The following is a 26,225-nucleotide window of genomic DNA, read 5'->3' on the forward strand; positions in this document are numbered from 1 at the left end:
TTGTTCTTGGATACACATGCTCCTAAGGCCAGAAAGACTATTAGAGAAACAATGTCACAGTAATAATCTACCACATTACTCTGATAAGGTGTTTTCACTAAAAATCCCACCTGGAAGAGATTGTATCATTTCCCTTGATTATCCGTTGTTGATTGTCTCTGACAATTAGTAAAAATGTTTTTAAGTTCCTTCCAGTTTAATTTTTTTATTTATCTTTCTGCTGTCACTTTTGAAGCAAGTTCTTGCTACGTAGCTCAGCCTATTCTCAAGCTTGGGGCAATCTTCTAGCCTTGCCCTCTAATACTTTATTTTCTTAAAAGCACATTATTTTACTAATTCTTTGAGAATGTGTTTTGATTACATCCGACCCTTACCTCTCCCCTAACTCCCCCCAAATTCACCCCATCCCCAACCCCTCTGAATATCTTGTCCTTTCTTTTAAGCCACTGAGTCCATTTGCACTATTCATATATACTCAGGGGCATAAGGGTGCATCCACTGGGAGAATGAGTCACCTACTAGGATCCATGTCCTTAAAACTGATGCCCCCTTCCCAGAATCCACTAAGAATCCATTGACTGCCCTTCTTGTGCTTCATCCTACTGTATTTTATTGTTCAGGCTAACATTCGCTGTACTGAACAACTAGGAATGGTTATAGGTGTTAGATTTTATTTTATTTTATTTTATTTTATTGTTCTTTTTTTCAGAGCTGGGGACCGAACCCAGGGCCTTGAGCTTGCTAGGCAAGCACTCTACCACTGAGCTAAATCCCCAACCCCTTAGATTTTATTTATAAAGTATGCGCAGTGACAGTGCATTGGAATCACTGTGATCAAACATTAACATAACTTTCTCATTGTAGAAAATTGGCAATGACTACCTAAAGCAATAGTAGTGTTATACCTATGACATCTCCAAGACTTCAATAGCTATGAACCCTTCGGCTGAAGGGCTAGGTGGTATAAACACTTAGGAAAAGTGCATGGCGACTAAATCAAACAGCTCATCTTCACTCGTTTTAACACTCTTATGGTTGTAAGCCAACTAACTTGGACATCTTTGACAGTTGTTCACACTTGGACAGGCAGGGAGACTTACGGTTTCAAGCGAATGCATCTTCATTCAAACATTTTCTAGTGTCAGCTTCCGTGAAAACACAGATGCAGAGTTGGCTACTTCCCTATCGGGGTACAGAGTGGCAGGGGCATTGGGAGGCAGGGTCTTACCGAGCAGCTGCACTGACTGCACTGATTGGGCTGCCGGTTCTGAAAGAGCCCTTCAGCTATGAAGAGCTCTCCGTGTTGGTAGGTGGTCCCATTGTATTCGCAGGACTTGCTGGTCACCTTATTGTTCATCGGTGGTAAGGAGTCTTCTGGAACAGAGTGGAGGAGGAAAACAAACAAACAAGACACATCAAGTATTGGCATCACTGCAACAACTTCCCTAATTCTCGACAGCAGGTGGGGCTGTGCTACACAGACGGAGTTAAAACAACCCTTGCACCAGAGGTCAAAACAGCCACAGCAAAACCACAGCTGACCATCTGGCCTTTTTGAGAATTTATTGAGCACATGCTATGTGCTGAACACTATAAGCACTAGAGAAATGAGGACAAGGCCCTGCCTTGATTGAACTTGGTCCAGCATGGATAAAATTCTGACTTACCTAAAAGGAGTCCATACTACTAGTATTTAGTCTTCTCTTAGGCTTTCAGAAGAACCATCTAGTGTCTGTTGGAACTGTTCTAGAAACAATATCTCTTGTAATGTTCTACATAGCTTATCATGCATTTGCTTTAACTTCTGCTGGTCTCTGTTGTTGTTACTTATTAATTCCTCCACCAAGACAGCCTTCTTCCTTTGCTCTTTCCTACCCACTGAAGTTCTTGCCTATAAAGGTTCAACTCTCATCTCCTTTTCTCCCCAAGGTTGTACAAAGACTCCAGCCAGCGCTGTGGACCTCTCAAGGCATCTGATGTCTAAAGCACATAATCTGGAGCTTGAATGCTTCTGGAGCATGTGTCTGTGGTCTATGGTCACATAGTAAACCATTACAAAGAAGCTGCAGATACATTATTGAGAGTGAGATTCATAACCACCTATGCCAGGTCATGTTAGGTTCTTATCTTCATTTTTCATTGTAGAGAAGCACATCATGAGATTGACTGATGTAACAAAACTAGTAAACAGCAAAAAGGAGACTCAAAACACACCGTGTCCTGAAACTAATTTTACCTTCTGACCACATATTTACAAGTGTGTATATATTATTTTTTGAATACTGAGTCTCTTTCATGTGTTTCTACTTGACAGAGTCTAGGAGCAGAAAATTAATTCATTCAGTGAGTTAACTTATAGAGAATGATCTCTGGAAAGTTTTCGCTGGGTTTCCTTCAGTATATTCTATATTGCATGTGTATGTATACTCTTGATCTCTGTGTCTGCCTCTGACTCTCTGTCTCTCTTTGTCTCTGTCTCTGCCTTTCTGTCTATCTCTTCATTTATACATGCACATACAGAGAATGTATAACAAAATAGTAATGATTATTTTCCAAGGTCATTGATGTGTGGCAAGTATTCGCCACAGGATGGTGGAAAAGGTAAAATAACAGAAGCCGTGGGTTTCATTAGAGAGAGGCTTAGGGACTAGGGTGATTTTATCAGTAAAAAAAAACGCAATGAATAAGAGTCCACTTTATGTGGATAAATTAATTTTATACATCACTATAACTGCTAAAAATAAACTGACATTCTCAAGATGCAGTAAAAATGATAAAGGCTAATAATAACAATACCTGTCATTATTATCATAATGTAAAAATAGTCAACATTCATTGAGTCCTAAGTGGACATTGTGCACATGGTATTTTTTTATTATTATGTCTGTTTATTGTAAAGATTCTCCTCGAGGTACAACATACTTCTTTTTACATTTATTTTTTTATTTTATTGGTTCTTTCATTTATTTACACCTCAAATGTTATCCCCCTTCCCGGTTTCCCCTCTGCAACCACCCCTAGTTTATCCTCCTCCCTCCTGCTTCTATGAGGGTGCTTCTCCAACCACTCACCCACTCTCACTTCACTGCCCTAGCATTCTCCTACTCTAGGTCATCAAGCCTCCACAGGACCAAGGGGCTCCCCTCTTACAGCTGAAGCCATGGGCCCCTCCAGCACATGGTGTTTTTTGTTTTTTGTTTTTGTTTTTTTTGGAGGTAATTTTTTTTATATTAACTTGAGTATTTCTTATATACATTTCGAGTGTTATTCCCTTTCCCGGTTTCCGGGCAAACATCCCCCTCCCCCCTCCACTTCCTTATGTGTGTTCCCTTCCCCACGCTCCCCCCATTGCCGCCCTCCCCCCAACAGTCTAGTTCACTGGGGGTTCAGTCTTAGCAGGACCCAGGGCTTCCCCTTCCACTGGTGCTCTTACTAGGATATTCATTGCTACCTATGAGGTCAGAGTCCAGGGTCAGTCCATGTATAGTCTTTAGGTAGTGGCTTAGTCCCTGGAAGCTCTGGTTGCTTGGCATTGTTGTACATATGGGGTCTCGAGCCCCTTCAAGCTCTTCCAGTTCTTTCTCTGATTCCTTCAACGGGGGTCCTATTCTCAGTTCAGGCACATGGTGTTTTTAAGTATATTATTTCATTGCATTTTACCAATAACATTCTGATAACACTCATGCCAATTTTATAGATGAAGAAATCAAGAATTAAGAAATTTAATGACTTGGGTTTGTAGCATAGTTCAGTGGTAGAGCACATGCCTTCACATTTGATATGCAGTACCACAACAAGTAATTTCTCTGTCCAAGGTCACCCAACCTGTGATTGGCAGCACCAGGATACTGACTGATATTTGATTCTAAAATTCCTTCTTATCCACTATCAAGAAAAGTGCCAATCACTTAAAACCCATGGCAAGCAAAGGGTCATTTAATTAAACAAAACTACAAACCAACAAACCATGAAAGCTGTGCTGTCTTATTACAATTCTGTGTCCTAAAATACCCACAAAACTGAACTTTTTATCAACTTCAATAATTTGGCTAAAAACTCTTTTCTATCTTTCTGTATAAGTTGATCTAACCTTGATTTGTTCCTCCCTCCGATGTTAATTACTTATCCATGACCCTTAGAGCATGTCAGGATAGTTCCTGAATTTTGTCTAAAAACAAGAACTCTTTAAGAAAGATTTTATTTCATACTAATTGACTTTCTGTCTACGCCATGACTCCCTGGCCCTGCCTATGTGTGCAAAGAAGCAGACAGCTGCAGCTGGCAGAAATGAGTGGAACTCTCTGGGGAAAGGACAGGAGCAGGGCCATTTGCCCCTGGGCTCTAATTATTCCACATCTCAGAATTTTGTGGTAAAGGAAACATACAATGACCTACAAAACAGTATTTGCCATGACTCTCACAGAAGCTGGCAGTTCTTTGGAACACACACACACACACACACACACACACACACACACACACACACACACCCTTTGGAAATATTTAGCCTCAAAAGAATGTAGATTCATTTCAACTGTCCCTTCAATGGCATCAGTGGCAGGGATAAATTTCCCACTGGATGTATAACCAGAGTCTTCTTTGCAGTAGTCTTCTGAGTAATGTGGCACTGGCCTCTACTAATCTACTCAATAGAATATGGGGAGGCAGCAGCAGATAGGGGAGAATGGAAATCAAATAAAATGAGGGAAAGTATAGTTAAGCTTCTACCAGTTATTACGCTACAAAACTATCTCAGTATCTATTTCCTCTTCTAATATTCTTACTGGTCTGGGGGAGAAAATTATGAAAATGAAGCCACAGATAACCCCAAAAGATTTGACACATGTTACATAGATCCTCAGTAGAGAGGAGACTCACAAGCAGTTTTTCTGCCTTCTAGTGTGCATTATTTTTGCAAACAGGTGCTAAAGCTTTAGAATAGTATCTATGAATCATCATGGCAGCCCAGTATCAATTCCTTATAATGTTGCACAAGCAACTTTCCCTTGTTTGTGTTTTTCTATCTAAGAATGGGGCACATGTCTCAAATCTCCCCTTAAATCTTTATAGGGCCAATACAGCATGCTTCCCAACCACATAAGCAAGAAAAGCCACCCCAGTCTCTATTCTCTCCTTTCCCAGATTTTCTGAGGTGGCTGGGCTTTGAACCAACTATCCTTGGAACATATTCAGTGCTCCTAGCTGAAAACTGGCAGGAAATCAGTGTAAACCCAAGCTGGCTCCAGGACCCCTCAGGAGAATACTACAATAAAAGTATCCAGGCTGCATAGCTTCTAGTCTCTCTCTGTGTCCCCTGTTTCTACTTAAATTCCCACAAAACACTATGAAAAGTAGTGGAAAAAAGGACCAGCACTGAGACATATTGTTACAAATGGACTAAAAAAGAAGCTGATTCCCTCTCATTACACGAGGAATGACCTTATAAATGAACAGAACTCTATTTTCTGAGAGGCTTAGAGAAGACTTCCTTACCTTAAATATCTATTACTACTTTTACTGTTATTGAAGTCTAAAACACTGCTATGGGAGATTCATCCTGTTCGTAAATGGTTGTCACTTTGCAGTTAGATTTTGCAATCTAACAGACTTTCCTGGGGATCAAAACACCCCCTCCAGAAGGAGGTAAGCCTTAGGATGTTGTCACATGTCTGGGAAAGCTGATGCTTATAAAATTCTGAAAACCCCTGCCCTGCTTTACTAAAAGAGTAAACAACTGGAGGAAGAGGTTCTAGCCAGATAGTGGCAGAAAAGGGATTCTTGGACTTGCTGCGTTGTATGCAAGTTTTGCAGAAAGATCCAAGGATGTGGCTTTAGTGAGTGTTGTCACCCATGTTGCCTTTGTTTCTTATTGTTGATTTTTAATATATATTACCAATGCCTTTGAGTCATCTCTGCTCCCGTAAGGAAATCCTCACCCATGCTCCTGTTGGTAACCTCAGTGAAAACTCATTGGTGGACCAAGTTAAACTATGGTGTAACTGTTACTATGTTCTGTTGTAGGTTCCCTTTCTGAGGCGAATAGATATGTATGCATTGGATTTTCCTAGGAAGTCTCTTGTGCAATGACACTACTACTGATATCTTAGTGAGAATAGCTGTGTCATAGTCTTTTTTTTCTTTTATCCTTTGTTCTTCTCTTCAGAGTACCTGGAAAATATTACCAAAAACTCTATGGTACATAATTTTTTTTCCCTGCCTGGTACCACCATTCTCTAAACTCGCTGGAAGCCAAATCCTTCATGCTAGTTTTTCTCTTCCCTATTCTCCTCACCGCCAGACTGCTGTTCTCTTGGGCGTGGCATATTCTTGGCTACCCAGAAAAGACAGCCTCGAGGTCAGGAGACATGTAAATTCAGAGCGTCATGAGTACAAAGCTTATTAGGACTTCCAAGGATCAGGGGTTAATCACAGGAACCACGACAACCTTTCTGCTGCCATTACTCTCGTCTCTACTCTATTTGTCAGAGATAAGCTTGAATACAACTTCTGCTTTTGTGATATTTCATGGATACAGCATCAGAACATAATCAGGCCACCTCAGTGGGCAAGATGTCAGGATGGAGAGGGAATCTGAAATTGGAAAGAATCAACAGAGAGATAATGAAAAAGAAGAAGGTATAAAATGAGTATGAATTCTATACTATATTTTATGCATTAGATAATACTTTAAAGAGTAGATATTCATATTTACTTCTATTCCTTAAGATAAGCTACACAAGAAAGCAATAATACTGTAAGAGCTGTACATCCTACAATGAAGACAAATGGGTGACAAAATGGGGCACTCCCAGACACAAGAAAGGTACATTGTGCCCTGGTGTCAGACAGGAAGTGAAATAGTGTAACATATTAAAATAAATGGAGGCCAGCCAAGGATAGAGGGGGATTTAATCCTTTGCCACAGTTTTTTTCCCCATTGTCCTCAGTATTTGCCTTGGGAAGTGGAGTCCAACTGATACACTGCTGAATTAAACAAAGAGACTGATGCAGAAAAGATATTCCTGCACGGAAAGTTTAAAGAGACTCTGTGTGCACACCTTCAGCAAGACAAGTGGCCTCTCAGCTTGCACCCCAGGCCCAACCCCCCAGTGGGGGTCCCAGGCCAGGAAATTCCTGGAGCAGATTCGGCAGATCACTCTTCAGCTAAACAGACAGACACAACACTCTGTCCCAAGCAAGAAGGTGCCGAGTGAGGGGAAACAGTCCTCTGCTGCTGCAGCTGGACAGAAGAGAGTGAAAGAGGGCGCCGAAAGCTCACACCCTGGGTAAATCCCACTTTTCCCCTCCTCATCCGGACTCCATCTGCAGGTTGTTTTTCATCCCGTTCCTGTTCGTGCTTCAGCTGATGTCAGGCAGTAGCTGACCCTGCCTGATATGCCTTCTTGTCAGGCAGAAGGCTGGGAAGGTTGGGAGGAAGAGGTATTGTCAGACTGGGTACAGATTTGGGCTTCGGCTGCACCTTGGGTGTTCTGAGTTTGGTGTGGGGACTGGTTTGCTGAGCGATGAGGGTGCTGCGGCTTTGTCTTTCTGGGTTCTGTTTCTAAAACCTTCCCTTCCATAACTGTATATGTACATTTGGTGAGAGGAGCTGTTCTCTTACTTGCTTCTACATGGTAGGGTTTATACTGTGCACAAAACCTTTTCCCCAAAAAGTGCTATGCCAACAGTCCATTGACTATGGCTCCCTCCACTTTACTGATGGCATTACATCTGAAAAGGAGATTTGGGACTGAGTCTTTTCTAGATGGCTAGATAAGAGTTGAGAGCTTACTATGTCCCATTCAAGTTCTGTTAGATCAGCAAGGGCCCCTATGGCTTTCAGGTAGCAGTGATGACCTTGCAGGGCTACTCATCAACTGGCTTGTGGACAAGCACCCAAAGCCAAACCTGCCCAGATGGAGGAGCATCCCAGCATGACTGAGCCAGGGGCATGAAACAAATCTCAAATGTTCTTGCCCTGAGGATATGCCATTGAGCTGAAGAATGCTCTACTGGTAGGCCCCTGCTCCTTTACTCTCCTTGCCAACTCTGCTCTGACTCATGCTAGAACCAAACACCCCCACAGACTGCCCTGTGCTTATTCATATCCTCCTTAGCCCTTAGGGTCTACTAAACTCATTCTGAGGTCTTGCAGTAACTCAAATGATCTGTCTCTTCCTAATGCATAACGCTTGATATCAGGTATACGAGGGAGCATGCACACACGGTCTCTGAAGATGGAATTCAGGTCACTAGGCTTCATTGCTTGTGTTGCCGTGTGTGATCTCAAGGACTCTAACTGTATTATTTTCCAAATAATCAATAACTACAAAGAAAATAAAGCCCATGTCTTCTTTTTCTCCATCTCCTGATAACTTTAGCATGGAAAGAGGGAACAAACAGGAAGGAACAAACGTGGTATATGCTCGAGTATTCAGAGTCTATTTTAAATGCCATTAAGATGTAAACATACACATCCAGGTGCCAAATGGCTTTTCACATAAAGCTCAGATTAATGGGGTGAATCCTGACTTCCAAGTGTGACTATGAAGTGAGTTACTGAAGTTTGAGTGGGTGAGAATGCATGTACCCTTCTGGGAAAATGGTCAATGGGTTTTTGCCAGATTCACATTATTACGTGATGCAAAAGAGGAGCCCTCACTGCTGCAAAGAAGGCGTGGGTGCTTCAGAAGTACCTATCTCTTGACAGAACTTGCTCTACATTCTCTGCATCCACAGTGATGCATATGAAAGAGCAGCCTTGTGTGGGCTGAGGACGTTTATTGATGAAGCCTCCTCATAGCATAGTCTACAGAGGGAACCTCTATGTTCTTCCCTGTCCAGACTTCTTCCACTTTGCTCATCAGCTGCATTATCCAGCTCATGACCTAATTTAATCTCATTACACAAATCTCCTAGGGTTTCCTCCAAGAGGAAACTGGAAATCCTTTTTCTTTTGACACATGGTAAGGACCCAAGATGCAAACGGGACACAAATCTGTAGTGCCAAAACAAGGACTAAAAGTCAGGATCAAAAACAGGAGGGCTGGAGACGTCCCTCAGAAGCCCAGTCCAAAAACTGAAGCAGTTTTAAATGACACAAATTTGTTTTCAGAGGGTAACTTTTCAATCTCAAATGGTCACATGCCCTCATAACATGTAGGCTAAAAGAAAACAAACAACAAAACCCTTCAAAATCATCATCATCAACAACAAAAACACCCGTCTACCATGGATGTGGCAGTTGTTTGTTAATGCTTTGCTGCTAAACTACGTGTTTCTATGGTTTCTAATTCTCCAGAGGTATCTTAACTGCCTTAGCAGTAGCAACGAAAATGTTAAACCTGCTATGCATGATTTGTAATGGTTAATGACAGGTTTGTGGTAACATGTGTCACTCTCTGCCTTTCCCTTTCCCCCAAATAAATTCCCCAAATGAGTTCTACTATTACTCCGTTAGTTCTAATCCGTTGGGAACTGGGTTTTTCTTTTCTTTTCTTTTTTTTGAAGGGCAATGTCCCTTTGAAATGGACAAATTAGTCACTACCCTCAAGCAGCACTTACAGAAACAATGTGAGGCATCTGGATGAGACAGTGGGGAGTTTGGTCAGGCATTCCTTTGTATTGCCTACAGCAGCATTTCCCAAGTCTGTTCTACAGAGCACTACTAGTCCACAAGATGTTCTGTGAAAACAAGATTCTAGTCATTAAATAAAGTTGGGGAAAGATTTATAATGTAGGCGCCCCACGTCTCTCTCATCACGTTAAAGGATCTCAGAAGTCTCACAGTAAAGAAACATGTATACTCACAACTGAGCATTTTTCTGAACTCATGTGCTCAAAGCACCAAGGAAAAACCTCTGGGGATCACATCTAACATCCAAACATTATGAGAATCTTGATATTTCTTATCTCTTGGATTATAGTAACTACTGAGTTTTTAAGGTCCATGCTTCTCATCCTGGGTTACCCATTTCAGCTAAGACCTAGCATGTGCTTTTAGCAACCCCTGTGTCTTTTCCCTTTCCTGACCTTTTTATTTCTACTACAAAGCCATCTAAAACAAGAGAAAAGGCCTCTCCCTATGAAATACTGTAGAGTGTTAATGATTGAAACCATGGTTTGGTCCTTGCAAGGATAGTGCGATGACATCAGACATCAGGCACCTGGAGATACTAAGATATCAAGGCCAGCAGTTTGCAGTTCTTGTGTATATGATGAGAAGCCAGTGAAGTGATTAAAGCAGGGAAGTGATCTAGTGAGATTTTGTAGTTTTGAGAAAGTGTTCTGAGATGACTGGAGGAGAGAAATTAAAGTTGGAAGCAGGACCTGTCTGAAGATGGTTGAAAGAGCTTATTGCTAGCCTACTACTTACTAAAGGAAGAAAAATTAGAGTTAGCATCCAGTAATTAATGGAAAAAATTATCCCCAAACACACATTTTGTTCTGTTTGGTAAACTGTAAGCATCCACCTTCAGAAAGTAGTCTGTCCCTAGAGGTCATTGGCAGAGGTTACAGAGAAAGAGATGGCAGATAAAGGCAAAAGCTGCAGGCTTCAGCCTGTTGGAACAAGGGGAACACTATTAAGAAAATCCTATGCCTTTCTTTCTAGACATAAAAAGAGGGGCTTACCTCCCTTGTGCTAGAAATATAAGCAGAAAGTCCGTAGTGGTGGCATGAGCCTTTGATCCCAGCAGAGGCAGGCAGATCTCTGTGGTTCAAAGCCAGCATGGTCTACAGAGCTAGTTCAAGGACAGTAAAGACTACACAAAGAAACCTTGTCTAAAACAACAGCATCAGCAGCAGCAGCAGCAGCTAATAGAAAAGAAAAGGGATCATGGTTTTCTTGTTACAAAATTTCCTAAGGAGGAAAGCCAAAGTTAGAACTATAGGGAGAGGAATTTAGTAATTTAGGTAACAGTAGACAATATAGGGCAGGGGAAAGAATGGAGTTAGGAAATCTAGGTGCAAAAGAACTCCAGGATCGATTGCTGTGGATTGGTGTCTTCTCTTTGGGAAACAGAGATGCAAAGGCTAAAACCAACCTACCAGCCAGCCAAACAAACAATAAGATTAATGAAAATTTTCAGTTTGAAAGTAGGAGCTGTATTGGATGTAAGTTGCTCCTATACTGTAGTTTATCCTCAGACCAAAAGGAAATTAACAGAAGAAAAAGTTGCTGCAGGAGTCAGATCTTAATCAAGCAAGCAGGCTGCATAGCTACCACTGGATTCGCCAAGGCTAAAGTAGCAATAAGGTCTGAGTTTTGTTTTCCATAAGTAATTCCTATGAGAAGAGCAAGGAGAAGAATTATCTGGTAAGAATGGGTTCAAAGTCCTCATATCATACTATACTTGATTAAAAATCACTTCAAATAATGAGTTACTGTTGGGAGTTCAACATATGCGAATAGTGGAGGCACAGAACAGAGTTTAAAGGTTGGGATTCCAATAATTATCACAATCACATCAATGTTAGCAGTTAATATTTATAGATTAATGGTGGTGATTGGATAGGCTCTATGTTCAGGACTCCAATTTGATCTTTGTTAAGTCTGTTCTCCCTGTGTATATTCGCCCTCGCAGGTAGGTACTGGTATCTCCTGCCTAGATAAAACTAGGGATTGGTCAACTCAGAAATGAAAGCACAGGCTTGTGAGTCTGTGAGCTCTAAGGATAGAGGTTGTAATATCTGCAAGTTAAACCAGGATAAAATAACACTGTTGACTCTAATGGTTTTCGAAAGCTCTTTTCATTGTCTCCTCTGGAAAGAACACTACCATTTGGGGGTCCCGGGGAGACTAAGAAAGCAGATTTGGATTGTAGATACATTGCATACATGCATGAAATTGTGAAAGAATAAAAAAAAATCATCTTCTTAAAACTTTCAAAAGGCAGACACAGAGGAGTTCTGAAAAACAGGGCTGAGGACTAGAGAGGTACCACAATTGGTACAGTACTCACCTAGCATAAACCAGGCCCCAGGTTTGACCTCCAGCACAGTGAATATTGGACATGAGGATACATATGTGTAATCCTAGCACTTGGAAAGGAAGGGGGATCAGAAGTTCAAGGTCATTTTCGGTTAAATAGTAAATTTGAGGTCAGCCTACATAATATTCTTTCTACTATGTATATATGTATATGCATGTGTGTGTGCATAGCCATTTTTGTATATGGCATAGACGATGACTAATAGAATGAAGACGGGGGGGGCTGTGATACTGGTTGTACCTTGTTGAGAGAGGTACCACAAAAATATTAATGAATAATACTTTATTGGATATTAGATCAGTATGACTCCCTCTACAGAACATGAACATGGCCTGCAGATGAGAAGCTCTTTGTTTCTAAGACCACAAACCCTCTCCTATCAAGTGGTATGGAGGTGGGCAGCCTTGGTGACATCTGAGAGCTAGGTAGAAAAGCAGAGCCTCACACCCCACTTTCTATACCTAGTGTCTACACTACTATATGATGACCAGTAATTCATGTGCAGGTTCAAGTTTGAGAAGTACTCCTTCAGGGCTTTGGTTTTAGAGCCCATCTCATGCAAGACATCAAAAATATCCTTCTCAAAGGTTGGTGAGTATTGACACATTTCTTCAATCTAAGCTCTGGACATAACACATGGGGTAATTTTTTCATACTGCCTCTCAATATTTCTCAGAAATCTAGGTGCAAGCATGCTTATCAGTAAGTTACTACTACCCAGAACCTTTGTCTCTAACTCCCATTTCTGGGAGACATGTGAAAATGCACTGAATTCCAGAGTAGGCTTCTGAGAGAGGTCTATATATCAGCTATAGAGCTATTAGCAAATGATGGCTTCTGAGAGAGGAAAAGTCATTGTTCTTCAGGAATGTGGTCAATGGTAGGTTCCCTATGCTCACGTGGATCGTCCCACACCTATGTGGATGTAGGCAGTACTAAGTGGATTCAGTGGATTATTAAAAGTAAAAATGAAGGAATATGACGGTGAAACGAAGTATTTGGGGGAGCCAGGGAGAATGAAAAAGAGTATATGGGTTGGGTGTGCTAAAGATAACACTGTATATATGTATGAAATCATGAAAGAATAAAATATTCTAAAAGGTGAAAATTTTCAAAAGTCAGTAAATATGAATCTTTTAGTACTAGAGCAATAGTTCTCAACTTCTACAAGATACCCACTGTTTCATGTGAAGGTTCAACTTGGAATAATATTTCCTGAGGGGATCTGTGGCAGTAACTGGAGATAGTTTTGATTGCCATAAATGGAGGATATGTTGCTCCCATTCAGGAGGCCGAAACCATGGAAAGTAATAAAGATTCTACAATGAAAAATGCCCAACATAATAAGGAATGCTCTGTCCTCAGAATGGATGAGCAAGCCTTGACTAAAATCAGTCATTGCCATGTTCATAATCTATCTTTAAATACTATATAGAGAAGGGAAACATTCTTATTTTAATATCTCTAGATAGGTACCAAAGCACTAGCTATTCTTAATGACATTAGACACTAGAGTGTCTCTTACATATAAATATCCAAAACTATATCATGTCAAACCAACTACCTAGGAAGTCACAATGGACCCAGGAAAGCTTTTATATAAATGCCAGTCTTCAAACCTAACATTAGATGAAACAACAAAAAAATTATACCTACAATCTCTCCTTTCTGCAACAAATAGTATTTGCTATGAAAATAGAATTAAACATAAAAGTAGAAAACAAAACCTTAACCTAAGAAGTAACTACCAAGAATATCAATCTAAAGGTTAACTGAATTTGTAGTATGTTTTACAGGACCAAACCAGCAAGTTTATTCTTGCTGTTCCCATGTTACTGGCTGCTTTTTACTTTAGAAGTGACTTATTTTATAATGTATGTGTGTGTGTGTGTGTGTGTGTGTATGTATGTATGTATATGTATGTGAGTATGTGCATGTTTGTGCATAGAGGCCAGAGGAGAACATTGAATCTCCTGGAGCTGAAGTTGTAGGCAGTTGTGAGCAGTTCACCATAGATGCTGGGAAGCATCCTTAGCTCTTCTGAAAGAGCAGCCAGCTCTCTTAACCACTGAGCCATCTCTCCGGCCCCAGTTCCTACTTCATAAGTGTGATTTTTGAATGGTGCAATATTCAGAATAAGTTGCCTATTCTTCCTGATTATCATTTCACTGAATGACATCTTCCCATCTCTGTCTCTAGGATTCACATCCCACGCCTCTGTGTCCATGAAAATATAAGTGCCTTTAGATGTGGGTTAAAGGTCACATCAAGTATAGAGAAAAAGGTGAGATACAATGAACTGAATCTGTCATGTTTCTTTATACTCAAAGGTGTCCAAAGGCAGAATTTCCTTCGCCATGAAGAAGCAGAGTACACTCTGAATAGAAAATACTTTAATATTGCCAGTATGTTATCATTCAGCCAGTGGGTACATTTCCCGTATAGGATCCTCTTTGTGCTAGATGTTCCATGCTCACCAAATCCATTCCAAGACCCAGCTACATACATATGTGTTTCAGAGACTTCCTTGCAGTTAGGAGCCTTGTGAATGTTGTCAATAAAACTTGGTGAGAAATAACCCAAGAGCCTTAGAAGACTGACCTCTCAGATGTACTGCAAACCTTTCCTTGACTTGTTTTCTACAAGACTTAGGGCCACATGCAAAAGATCTAACAGAGGAACTTCGAGGTCCTAGAAAGGTGAGAGTACTAACGAAAATGTCCCAGGATCCTTGGCGAGTCACATGTAGCACAATGAAAGAGCAACTCCTAGCCTTGTATTTACACAATTAGCTTTTCCTGGCTAGTCTGTATTTTCACATACAGTCTTCTCCTCCATGGCTATCTTATAACACAGCAATCACCATCGCCTGTGTTGTCTGTTCCTTTCTGTACCTTTCCGTCTTGACAACTGTTCTTCATAGCAGTAAAGGCAGGAACTGCCTAGAGTCATTGTGCTTAGAATTCCCTCTCTGATTCAAATTCCCACTAAAAGTAAATAAAAGTGAAATCAAAACCAGAGACATGGGAGGTCTAATTGTTCTCAGGCTTGGTGCCCAATGACAATCAATGCTTGGATCCAATGGCATGGAGGACCTGGCTCAGAGGCCTGACTTCATATTCATGGCTGGACTACACACAATTTTAAGTATTGCTTAGTGTACCAATATTTGGGCCCCTCAGCTGTGTTCCAGAGTATTACTTTCAGTGGCTATTATGAATGAAGAAAGCCAGGTAGGGTTTAGGCAAAAGAGACATTTAGACCAATCAAAAAGATAGGAAAGAAAAGACATCAAGAAGAATGCTAGAAAGTAGTTCTTGGAATAGGTGTCTATTGGGGCCATTGAACATCACTTTCTTGTCCAGAAACATGATAGTATTGTGTTTCCCTGTCCCTAAGAATCAGGCCCTGAGAATAGGTGACTTCCTCTCCTCAGTGACACACAAGCAAAAGTAATTTATTATTCCAAGGGAAAAAGACTTAAGAATCAGAGTAATAGTTACTGCTACGCTATGTTCTTTTCTTATACCAATGGGACTCAAGGCTCTGTCAGCTAGGGTCAATGGTAAGAATGACATATCAACATGAGTTGAACACCTTTAAGTGTTTTAAGTTCTGAAATTTATATGTTGTTAGTTCACCCTCATTTAGCAATCTAGTCCTTACAGTGTGCCTAACAAATTTGAGAAATGGACTCTGATAGTCAAAATGAGAAAAACTATTCTTACAATATCTATGTCTCCTTCCTAAAAGGAGAATGAAAACTGGCCAATCTTCTAAATGGCCCTCAGGCATGCTAGCATGGGGGACTATGTTTCATGTACCAACTTAGGTTATTTTATATCTAGAACAGGGGTGTGAGCTAAATGGACCCAGAACTTGTCTTTGTAAATAAAGTTTTATTGGAAGGCAGCCATAGCCATCATTTGCGTATTGTCTATGGCAGCTTTCACGCTGCAAAGGCAGTGTTGTAGCAAGAGGTGCCTGCAAATGTTAAAATATTTACAGGAAAAAGAAAATGCCAGCCCTGGCCTAGAAGAAGCCAAATGAAAACAGATCCATGGAGGATCTGGAAAAGAAATTGAACATGCAGTGCCACTTAAAGTAAAGAGGACATATTCTTGGTAGCAATGTTGCCAAAAGCACACACAGACCAAGAGTTGGTACTGGTTAAGATTTTTCTTTGTGCTTCAGACTTTTTTTTTTGGAGAGAGGCAGGCAATGGAAGTCCTAATACAAATGATTTCCAACAAGCACATTGTTAACGTTCTGCTGTTTATAACCAGCCCCCAGTATCAGCATGGGGACAGGACCTGAACAAAGGATATACACAGTATATGTCAGGATTAGTGAACCTGACAGTCCTCAGGATGACTCAGTGGAAAGTTGCTTAAGTGCTTATTCAAAATGATTCACTGCCCAGAGAGTCCACAGCAAGTTAGACTCTTAGGCTAAACTGGGTGTTACAGTTTGTCCACCTCCCTGAACTCAGCACAAAGCAAAGAGGCAGGCCATTAGTGAGGAGGCAGGCCATTTAGTGAGGAAGCAGGCCTTTGGAGGGTCTGTTGTGGGTCTTGGCCTGCTGGATGTGGGCTCTGCTGTGGCCACTGGCTGCCCTCTGGGGTTGGGGGTGGATATGGTGTGTCTGGAATGCCAGGAATCCCGGGCTGGCTTAGCAGGCACTCCAATTGGCTTGGTGTTCTACATGCTCCAGAGACTTTCTCCAGTGTCCTTGGCATCCAACGCTTATACTTAGGCTTCAGAATTTTAGGACTGGGTGGGTCCCTGGAAGCCTTCTATCTCAGGACCAGATCGCTTCTTCATTAGGTGGTACCAACAAATGAGCAGACCATGCCCTACAGAGGGGACACAAACTATTTGCCTCCTTGCTTGGGCCTGGCTCTTGGCAGGACTCCCTGGCTGCAGCTTGACCTTTGGTGGCTGGTAACAGGTTTTGCTTCAATTCAGCCAGTGCTTAGTAACCATTGGTTAGCTCTGGGTTAAGGGCAAAGGGCTGGGGTAGGAGGAGTAGAGGGCAAGGATTATAAGAGGATACTTTATTTCCTCCTATACACTGAATTCTCCTCATTTTTAGCATTGGCTTCTGGGCTTAGTTTGGAGTCAGTACATTGTATCACTTTCTAAAGTGACCAGGAAGATAAATTCCTCCAAGTTCTATCCTGGACATGTCTAAATCTAGGTTGTTTTAGGAAGGTAGAGAAGAGAGAGAGTTGTGCCGCGTCTCTGGTTACTAGCAAAGGACAACTAGTGTGTTCAATAAATCATGGCAAATCAGAATGTAGAGGGGCTGGGACCCAGCGTTACCAACATCCTTTCTCCTATATCTGAAAACCTACATGGGCCAGGGCCACATGCAAATTTTCTGTGGCTCCCTGAGCAGAGAGAGCTAGCATGAGGCCTGGCTCATTCAAAGACACTGAAACAAACTGCTTCCCTCAAAATAGAACGTAAAAGATAAATGGCCCCATATGGCCTTGCATCAGTGGTTCACAACCATCCTAATGGTTTGATCCTTTAATATAGTTCCTCAAGTTGTGGTGACCCACAATCATAAAATTATTTTCGTTGCTACCTTGTAAGCCTAATTTTGCTACTGTTATGAATCCTAATGCAAATATCTGTGTTTTCTGATGGTCTTATGTGACCCCTATGGAATTTCAACCCACAGGTTGAGAACCACTGCTTTAAAGAAATTAACTTACTCTACAATCCTTTGTCCAGAGGACAAACTTTTTTATCTTAGCATATGAGGAGATAAAGACAGACATTGTCTCAAAATATTTCCAAATGAGCAAGGATGAATCTCAGCTGTGAGCGGTGAAGACAAGGGAAGGAAGATGTGATTGAAGCCTAATCCAAGGAGCAGGCTGACTTAGGCTCCAGCTTGAATGTGCCTACTGTGGCTTCAGGTAGGTTACAGTCTTTCTTAAATGCTCATATTTGTCAAGTGTGGAGATAGAGGGCTGAACAAAACACTACTTCAAGGTATGATTTTTCTGTCTTCCTAGGATAAATGGTGTCTGCTCTTAAGACATTTATGACAATCTAAACAAACTAAACAAATAGAAGGTATAAAACTAAATTCAACTCAGCATAAAAGCTCCCAATGAATGAGATAGAGGGAGGCCATGCTGGACAGCAGTCACCAGTCATTTGTATCAATTTACAGCTGAACTAATCACCATTAAGCCCAATTTGAATGCAGTTTCTGAGTCTCACAGTCGTTGCATACCTTATCAAGTGTCCAACAGTCACATGTCTGTGGCTACTGTAATGGGAGGTGGCCACTATTGCACAGAATTCCACTGGAAAATGCCAGCAGAGACAGCATGCCAAAGTTATCCAGAGAACACAGAGCTTTCCTTTTGTGCTTGCTAGGCCTAGGTGGTGGCTCAGCTGTGACCAGTGCCGATTCTGAGATGGTGGTAGGCTCTGTGGGTCTGGTCTCGATTATTGCCTTGTTCAGGGAGCTGAGCAGTTCCACACTGTCCCCTTTGTCTCTGTCCTTTTGATCTTTCCCCAAGGGCCTTTAGGAAAGCCAGGCTATCCCGTCCTCTCATGAAAAATTCCCTTTTAAGTAGACCTATGAATAATCTAGATAATCCAGGAATTCATAAATCTTTTAGAAGCTGCCTGGGCTATTTGCTCAAGAGGCATTGTATGCAAAGTCCACAGAGACCTGTTTTGATGAATAAAATCAGAATTATACTTACTGGTTTAGAGAAATAAGCATGACAGCACTAACAAGAAAGTCCTTACATGCTACTTTCACAGCACAATTAATATACAAGAAAAAAAATATCCAGTGTCATCTTAACAAACTGGTTTCAAATAAAAACAAGCCAAGGAAAGGAAAGCAAATCAAGCACAAGGAGCTCCCTGGGGTCCCTCTTGCTTGTAGGATGTGTGTGTTTGAGGGTGGGGATGTGGAGAGTGAATGTGATGAGTTAGCATGTTCTGGAGTGAATGAAACATGTGGGTATAGGGCAGGGGTGGGCAGAGTTGAGGGCTTTTGGGGAGGGTTATAGTTAAGCAAAAGTGGCCACAGCTTTGAGGAGACTCCGTTTCTTTTGTTGTGGAGAGGAGACTTTAACTTTTGTTAAAGAATCTCCAGCCCAGTTTCTGTAAAGGGGGGCAGGGAGAACAGTGTCATAACACAGAGAGTGTTAATGGCTGCTATTTTAACAATCTAAACTTACTGCCCCAGGGCGCCAGTAGAAGCCAAACAGTCTTACTGCAAAGGATGCAAGTTTTAAAAATCAAATAAATAGCTAAAGGCACACTCACATTGAACTTGTGCCCAACTTAGTGTCAATCAACAAGTTTCCACTGAATGCTGGACAAGCCAACCCCTCTTCCAGAGAGAACACAGAAAACATTGTAAGTTCAGTTTGGGGGCAGCTGGATGATCTTATGTATCCTGTCCTTCCCAGCTTTTTTTCCCCCTCTGATTTTACTTTTCCCTTCCTTCTTGGGTTCAGACTTTTGTTCCTTTATCCAGCCCCTCCCAACTTATTTCTTTATAGTGCATCTCCTTGGCTCCGGCCTAACTGTTGTGGGTCTTCTGTTTCATATCCCCATACAATAAAAGCAGATTTGCGGGCTGAACATCAACACAGGTCGGCACTTTAAAAAATATTTACCTGTATATTTGTGCATTCCCTACAGTGCTAGAGGCAAAACCCAGAGTTCCTCGAGTGTTTGATAAACATTCTATTACTGGGCTGTCCTTAGTACTTTTTTTGGAACACAGGTATTTCTATGTAGTCCAGGTTAACTTCGAACTTGCAATGTGGCCCAAACTGGCCTACTAATTTTTAATCCTGCTTCCTCAGTTTCCTGAGTGTTGGAACTGCAGAGATGAACTATTATACTTAGATCCTCAGCTTAGAAGAAAAAAGCATTCTACTGCGAAAATGGAATATACCCAAATGTGTGAAAAAATAATGCTCAGGTCCCACATGAGAACTACATTCTGACAGCAAAATGGTCCAAATGTGTGAAAAAATAATGCTCAGGTCCCACATGAGAACTACATTCTGACATCAAAATGGTGAAAAATAATATTGCTCAAGAATTCAGATGCCTAGGCACATATTTGAAATGAATTGACACACTCAATAACTCTTCTGGCCATCATGTGTTTCCAGTTCTGCATACTGACCTCTAGTCCCATGGCTTGAAATAACCACCACCAGCACAACAACAACAACAAAACAGTAAGTTAAATTTATTAAAGGTATACTATTGGCCACATAACATCTGTGCTAGGCAATCCTCACAACAGTCCTCTAAGGTAGGAATGATTATGCTTACAGTACCATTACACACACACACACACACACACACACACACACACACACACACACACACCCTCTTATAATCACACCAAGCATGTATAAAATGAATGTGGCATCTGTGTTCCATATCCTCAGCATTCAGTCCTTTAAAATGCCTTCTCCAAAGTCATATGAAATATTCTATTATTGTTGAATTCTTACTGAAATTATTGACTGTTATGTCAATAAATGGCAAACTATTCCAGAAAGAGTAGATTAGGCTCATTCTCATCAGATGTTAGAGACTACAAGTGCCTACTAGTTGGAGAGAGATTGGGAAAGGCAGAACTTGAAGACAAGCAGGCAACTGTAAGAAGACATAAGGAATTACTAAAATTTTATTGACTCCCTACTTTGTATTAGGCTACAAAATAATGTCCAACTATAGAACAGTTAAAGTCCCCCAAGACAGCCTCTATCCACTTCACCTTTCCAGCTTCTTCTTTTTACGTACGAACTGTGTTTGGCTGGCCTTTGCATATCCTCTCCTCAGTACCTTATCTCCATCTGGCAATGTCCCAGTCATCTTTCAGAATCCCATTGCATGTCAACTCCTCTCTGTGGCTCTGCCTGGCTCCCACCTTTGCTAGACTGTCTATATCCATCCCTCTTCTGCCTATATAGGCTTTGTTCGCACCTCTACCACAGCATTCATCATATTATCTTTTAATAATATTCTTTATGCCTGTGGACCCCACTAGATTATAAATTCTCCAAGCCAGGGACATTAAAACATATATGAGAGTTTGTTCAAATCTTGCACTCTCAAAATGCTTGTGAAATGAATATGTGAGAGGGAAGGAAGGAAGGAAGAGTGCAAGGAAGGAAGAAAGGCAGGAGTGAATCAGACCATTGAATTCTTGTTAGGAGAAGATTGCTTTCTGTGGATTTCTGTGGTTAAGAGTGTTGTCCAGTCTGGTGTTTCTCACCAGGGACTGCAATAAAATTTTGTACAAGAGTCTTTTTTACTGCACTGCGACCCTATTCGTTGTATAACTCTTCACATTTCCCAAGCTGCAGCCCACTAAATGTAGATGGCATTTCCCCTGATATCATTATGAAAACTAAGGCATTTGCAAAACCCCAACAAAAGGAAAACAGATTAATTGTCCTTGGCTTGGAAGTAGGTAGCACTGTAGCAAGGGTCCCCCCCCCCCAATTCTGAGACACTTCCTGAAAAGACAGGCTATGTTCCTGGAAGAAATACTGGATGGCAGGCTCCAGCCAGAGTATGAATTAGTGAAAAAAGGAGGGAGCAAAGCTGTCCTAGCCAGCAGACAGAAATTATGGTAGCCTAATCAGTGTATGAGAGCTCAAAGCAAAGAACGTTTTAATTATAGTGAGCTAGTTAGAGGAAGAGTCCTAGCCAAGTTAAACCACTCTCTTAATTCAGGATTCCAAGGAAGTAGTGAGGTTTTTACCTACTCTCCGAATGTATTCTCTCCTGCTAACAAATTGTCCAGTTTTGTGAAGTCAGGACTATGCTAAGGCATATGATTGAAAGTACCTGTCAGGACCTCATCAGAAAAAAGGGCAGACACAGGGATGCCAGGGACTCAGTATTACCTTCTTGACTGTCATGAAACCTGCTACCCAATTTCCTTGCAACCTCACACATCATTCTTCTAGAATTGGAAACAAATGGCCAGTGTCTATTTGGTGCTACTATCATCAGGATCTAGGACTGCAAGTACCAAAAGTCAAGGTTCTCATTTACCGCCGGGGACTTGTGCATATGCAGTATTGGGATCCTGGGTTTAAAATTTCCCCCTTCAGTGATGTAATGTTATCTCGTTTATATATACTTGTTATACTTCGAGTCTAAGAGGTCTTCCCTGGACCTTTAGTGTCCAGTTAGTGGTACTATTTTGGGAAGTTGCAAAATGTTTGGGGCATAAGGTCTAAAGGGTAGGATTTTGAAGTTGTAATCTGTTTTTGCCTCTGACCTAGCTCCCTCCCTTCTTGTCTATGCTATGGAATAAGCAGCTACTCTATGCTGCTATCCTCACCAAATGCTGCCCCATGGCTTTCCACCATTCTCTATGCCTAAACCTTTGTCATCAGTGGTCTATAACATCGCTCTGAAACTGTGAGCCAAGATGCATGTTTCCTCCCCAAAGTTGATCATCAGATATTTTGTTTCAGTGACAGAAAAGTAACGAATATACTAGTGCTATTAGCATTTTCCAAAACAATGTCCCACACCATCTTCCCTTTCTTCCCTATTAATACAAGCCTCACTAGAAGTAAGAATCATCACACATTTTACAGGTTGACCAAATGGGTACAAAGAGGCTAACCCATTCTGTAAGAGTCAACTGTGGAAAGATGAAGCCTAGACCTTGCCTTTCCCTTATAACAACACAATACAACTTTATGTAGGGGAGAGCCTGATTCTTATTGGAATGGAGTTTTCCTCTCCCCTAAAAGGGGTCTTATTCAAGTTGACTTTCTGGAAGCCAAAAGACCCCTCTGAATTACTGATCTAGTCCTGAAACTAAATGGGTACCTCTATCTAAATGTTAACTTGCTGTGACTTCTGCAACTTGGAGGTCATAGTTCCAAATGCAGTGAAATACCTTCTTTTTTTTTTTTTTTTGGTTCTTTTTTTCAGAGCTGGGGACCGAACCCAGGGCCTTGCGCTTCCTAGGCAAGCGCTCTACCACTGAGCTAAATCCCCAACCCCGTGAAATACCTTCTTAAATATTCAAAAGCCCAGTTAGAAAATATGTCCTTCTGTAGATATGTAGACTTTAGGACTGTTCTGCTTTAACTGTTGGGGAGAGAGGAGGGGGAGGGGAAGAACAGGTAAAGCACAAGAAGGCAGGAGAGAAAGAAGAAGGAAGAGGTGAGATATTGATCAAATTAAACACTAGGAAGACCAAAGGCACACAGACTATGACACAGAGAAGTTTAGGCACATACAGGAGCCTATGCTGGTTCCCGCATGTCAGAAATTTTTGATTGACTCTGCCTCTAATAAGACCATTCCAAATGAATGAAAGCACCATGTAATTAAAATATGTGATCCTGAGAAGTAATATGTATATTGAGAGCAAAAATGTATGGTTTCATAGATGATTTTACATGAATTCTCCAGATAGTCACCAGGCAGGTGCACTAATTGCCCTGTCAAGCTCAGTAAGTATTTTCCCTATATACTAGGGTTGTTGCCATTCTAACTATTGTGACACGTGCATATCTTGCTTATACTCAATGTCAAGATTGAGCTTCAATATACTAACTCTTAGACAACATCTGCTTCCCTAATAAAGCCTGCAAGTACCTTCCTGGGACTTTCTTGTACTGAAGCTCATTTCTGTCCATTTTCCCCTTTTGGAGACGGAAGGTGAAAGTCATTAATCTTTCTGAAGCTGTTGAAGTCCCCTCGGTATTTCTTTCAGCAAGCTCAGTAATTACAGTTTTCCTTCAACATTGACTCATTGGCTTGATAATCTAATCCTTTAATTATCTTTTTATAATAAAAATCATATTGAATGGCTCCAGACACGATTTCCCTCAGAAAGTAAATGGCAGAGAAAGTGCTTTCAGAAATAAATTCTTCTAGAGAAAGGGGAACAGGGGCACATTTCTAGGACTGTGGAGGTCCCCAGAGCAGAAGACAAATTTCTGTTAATCAGTTTCTAATAGAAGTCTCCCTGGTGGTCCCTCAAGCTGGAAATGTGGGATTTTTGTGCTTTTCAAACTGCAGCATTTCATACTCATCAATGCTAGCTGTGACTTGTCATGATTGTCTTTGTCAGCGTCCCTGTTTTTTTTAATCTTCTTCATCCCACAGGGCATGTGCTCTGAAAAAACCAACAGTTGCTAGATTCCTCTGATAGTCCTTACTTATCCTATGCTTTCTTTTTCCGAGTTATGTCACCAATTCTTCTCAAATTTCTTCACAGCATACTTTCTCAACTTGAAAATAGGGTCTAGATGAATTGTTGCACTCCTTAATATACATGCTCAGACCCTGAATTCTAGCTCCGAGACAGGAAGAAAGAAAGACGGAGAGGAGTGGCGAGGTGAGGTGAGCAGAGGAGATGAGTAGGGAGGGGAGGGGAAGGAAAGAAGAAGGGAAGGGGAGAAGAGGAAAGAGGAGGGGGAGGAGGAGATGATATGGGAGGAAGCAGAGCTCCTAAAAGTGGAGAGATTAATCACCGTGGATGAACTTTGAAGACTGTACATGAAATAGATCAATGACAAAAGATGATATGACTGTCTAATTCCACTTATGCAAAGTCTCTAAAATACTCAACTTCACAAAGACAGAATATTGCTTGGCAGTCATCAGAAACTTAGGGAATATGGAGTGGTGCGTGTGTGCTTAATGTGTACAGAGTTTCCGTTTGGAAAAACAAAAATATTCTGGAAAAGCATAATGCTGATGATGCCTATCTAACAAGGTAATGTTCTTCAATGACACAGACTTGGAAACCTAAAGTGGCCTAAATGTTTAATTGTATACCTTGTACATTTTACACAACAGAAGAGAATGGAATGAAGTAATCAAAACTTTATAAATGAAAAGAGAATAAATAGGAGGGAAGTTAGTTAAGAAGGGAGCACAGATACCAAGACAGCAGAAAGGAAGTAGCATAATATTTCCTGATTTTTTTTTGCAGTTTAACGCTATTTCTTTCCCATTGATATGAAAATAAAAGCTAGGCGAGATTGGCATATACCTGCAATCCCAGCGTGCATCCCAGCGTGCCAGACAGGGAAAGTAGTGCATCTCCTGTGGACAACCTGGATTCAGGGGTTTTCTTTAGAAGATGTGTATAGATACTTTATAGTCTCTGTATTCTGAGGGAAAACAATGCCTCTGAACACTTCACAAGTAGACACACAGATATGGCTGAATCACTTCTCACCATCTGGGTCTTAGTGTGCATGTGGCAAAGACAGGGGACATCAAGACCTCTAGAAATAGAATGCTTGGATGGCCCAATATGGACAGGAGGTGTATTGGAACAGGGTTCAATCGTTTGACACCCTATGCCTGCCAGTTTCAAAAATCGCCTTTAGGGAACAGCTGACGGTGTTAACATCTAAATAAAAAATCAGACAAAATCATTTTAATAAAAACTGTTATTTATCTTAGTGGCTGCAAATAATCTGGTAAACCTTTCAGGTTATAGTTATTCTGTATCCAAAACCCTGAACTGAAACCCTTTAGTTCTAGGCAACAGATAGCAAGGATATTTGGTTCCTTTGAGGACATATTGGTTTTCAATTAAGTAAGAGCCAAAGTAAGAGGCTTGAGAGATGGCGACATATTCTAGAAACCACTATGTCCTCTACTGTGAATAGAGAGCATTCTGTTTTTTTTTACAATTTTTATTAAAATATAGCTATATATTTTCTTTATTCCATTTCCTCCTACGACTCTCCCCACTTCCCACCCTGTATACCCCCTCAAGTTCCTAGCTCCTTTTTAAATTGAATTACTGTGACACACACACACACACACACACACACACACACACACACACACACATATTCTATACATAGTATATACATATATGTGTATGAAAATATAAATCCTTCTGAATATATTTATACTTCAAACACTTTTAAGCAGAGCATTCTGTTGTTAAGCAGAGGCCTGGTGCTCTGTAGCACTGGGACCCTGGAAAAGGAGAGGCTTACTCATTAAGGCTCCTTCGACCTCAAAAAAGAAGGTGGACAGTCATCAAGGAAGATATCTGACATCAACTTCTGGCCCACACACACAAATATGCATGTATATACACATGTTCACACCCACATGCATTCTCTCCCTCCCACACACACGAAAGATGAGTTAATATATCAGGAATCTCAGGTTACATAAAAAGAACGATGCTGAAATGATGCTGACCTC

The 26,225-nt window shown here is 41.1% G+C and overlaps 1 protein-coding gene across 2 annotated transcripts in view; it reads right to left on the reverse strand.

Annotated features, from left to right (window-relative positions):
- Nucleotides 1–26,225, reverse strand: part of Chrdl1 (chordin-like 1) — a 103,821-nt gene that overhangs the window by 40,335 nt on the left and 37,261 nt on the right. The window contains exon 5 of one of the 2 annotated variants that reach the window (XM_006257373.5): nt 1,229–1,374. In XM_006257373.5, coding sequence (XP_006257435.1) covers nt 1,229–1,374 — 146 coding nt within the window. The remainder of the gene's footprint in view (nt 1–1,228; nt 1,375–26,225) is intronic. The other variant, NM_199502.2, reaches the window with a different exon arrangement.

The sequence above is a fragment of the Rattus norvegicus genome, chromosome X (assembly GCF_036323735.1).
Source record: "Rattus norvegicus strain BN/NHsdMcwi chromosome X, GRCr8, whole genome shotgun sequence".
NCBI lineage: Eukaryota > Metazoa > Chordata > Mammalia > Rodentia > Muridae > Rattus > Rattus norvegicus.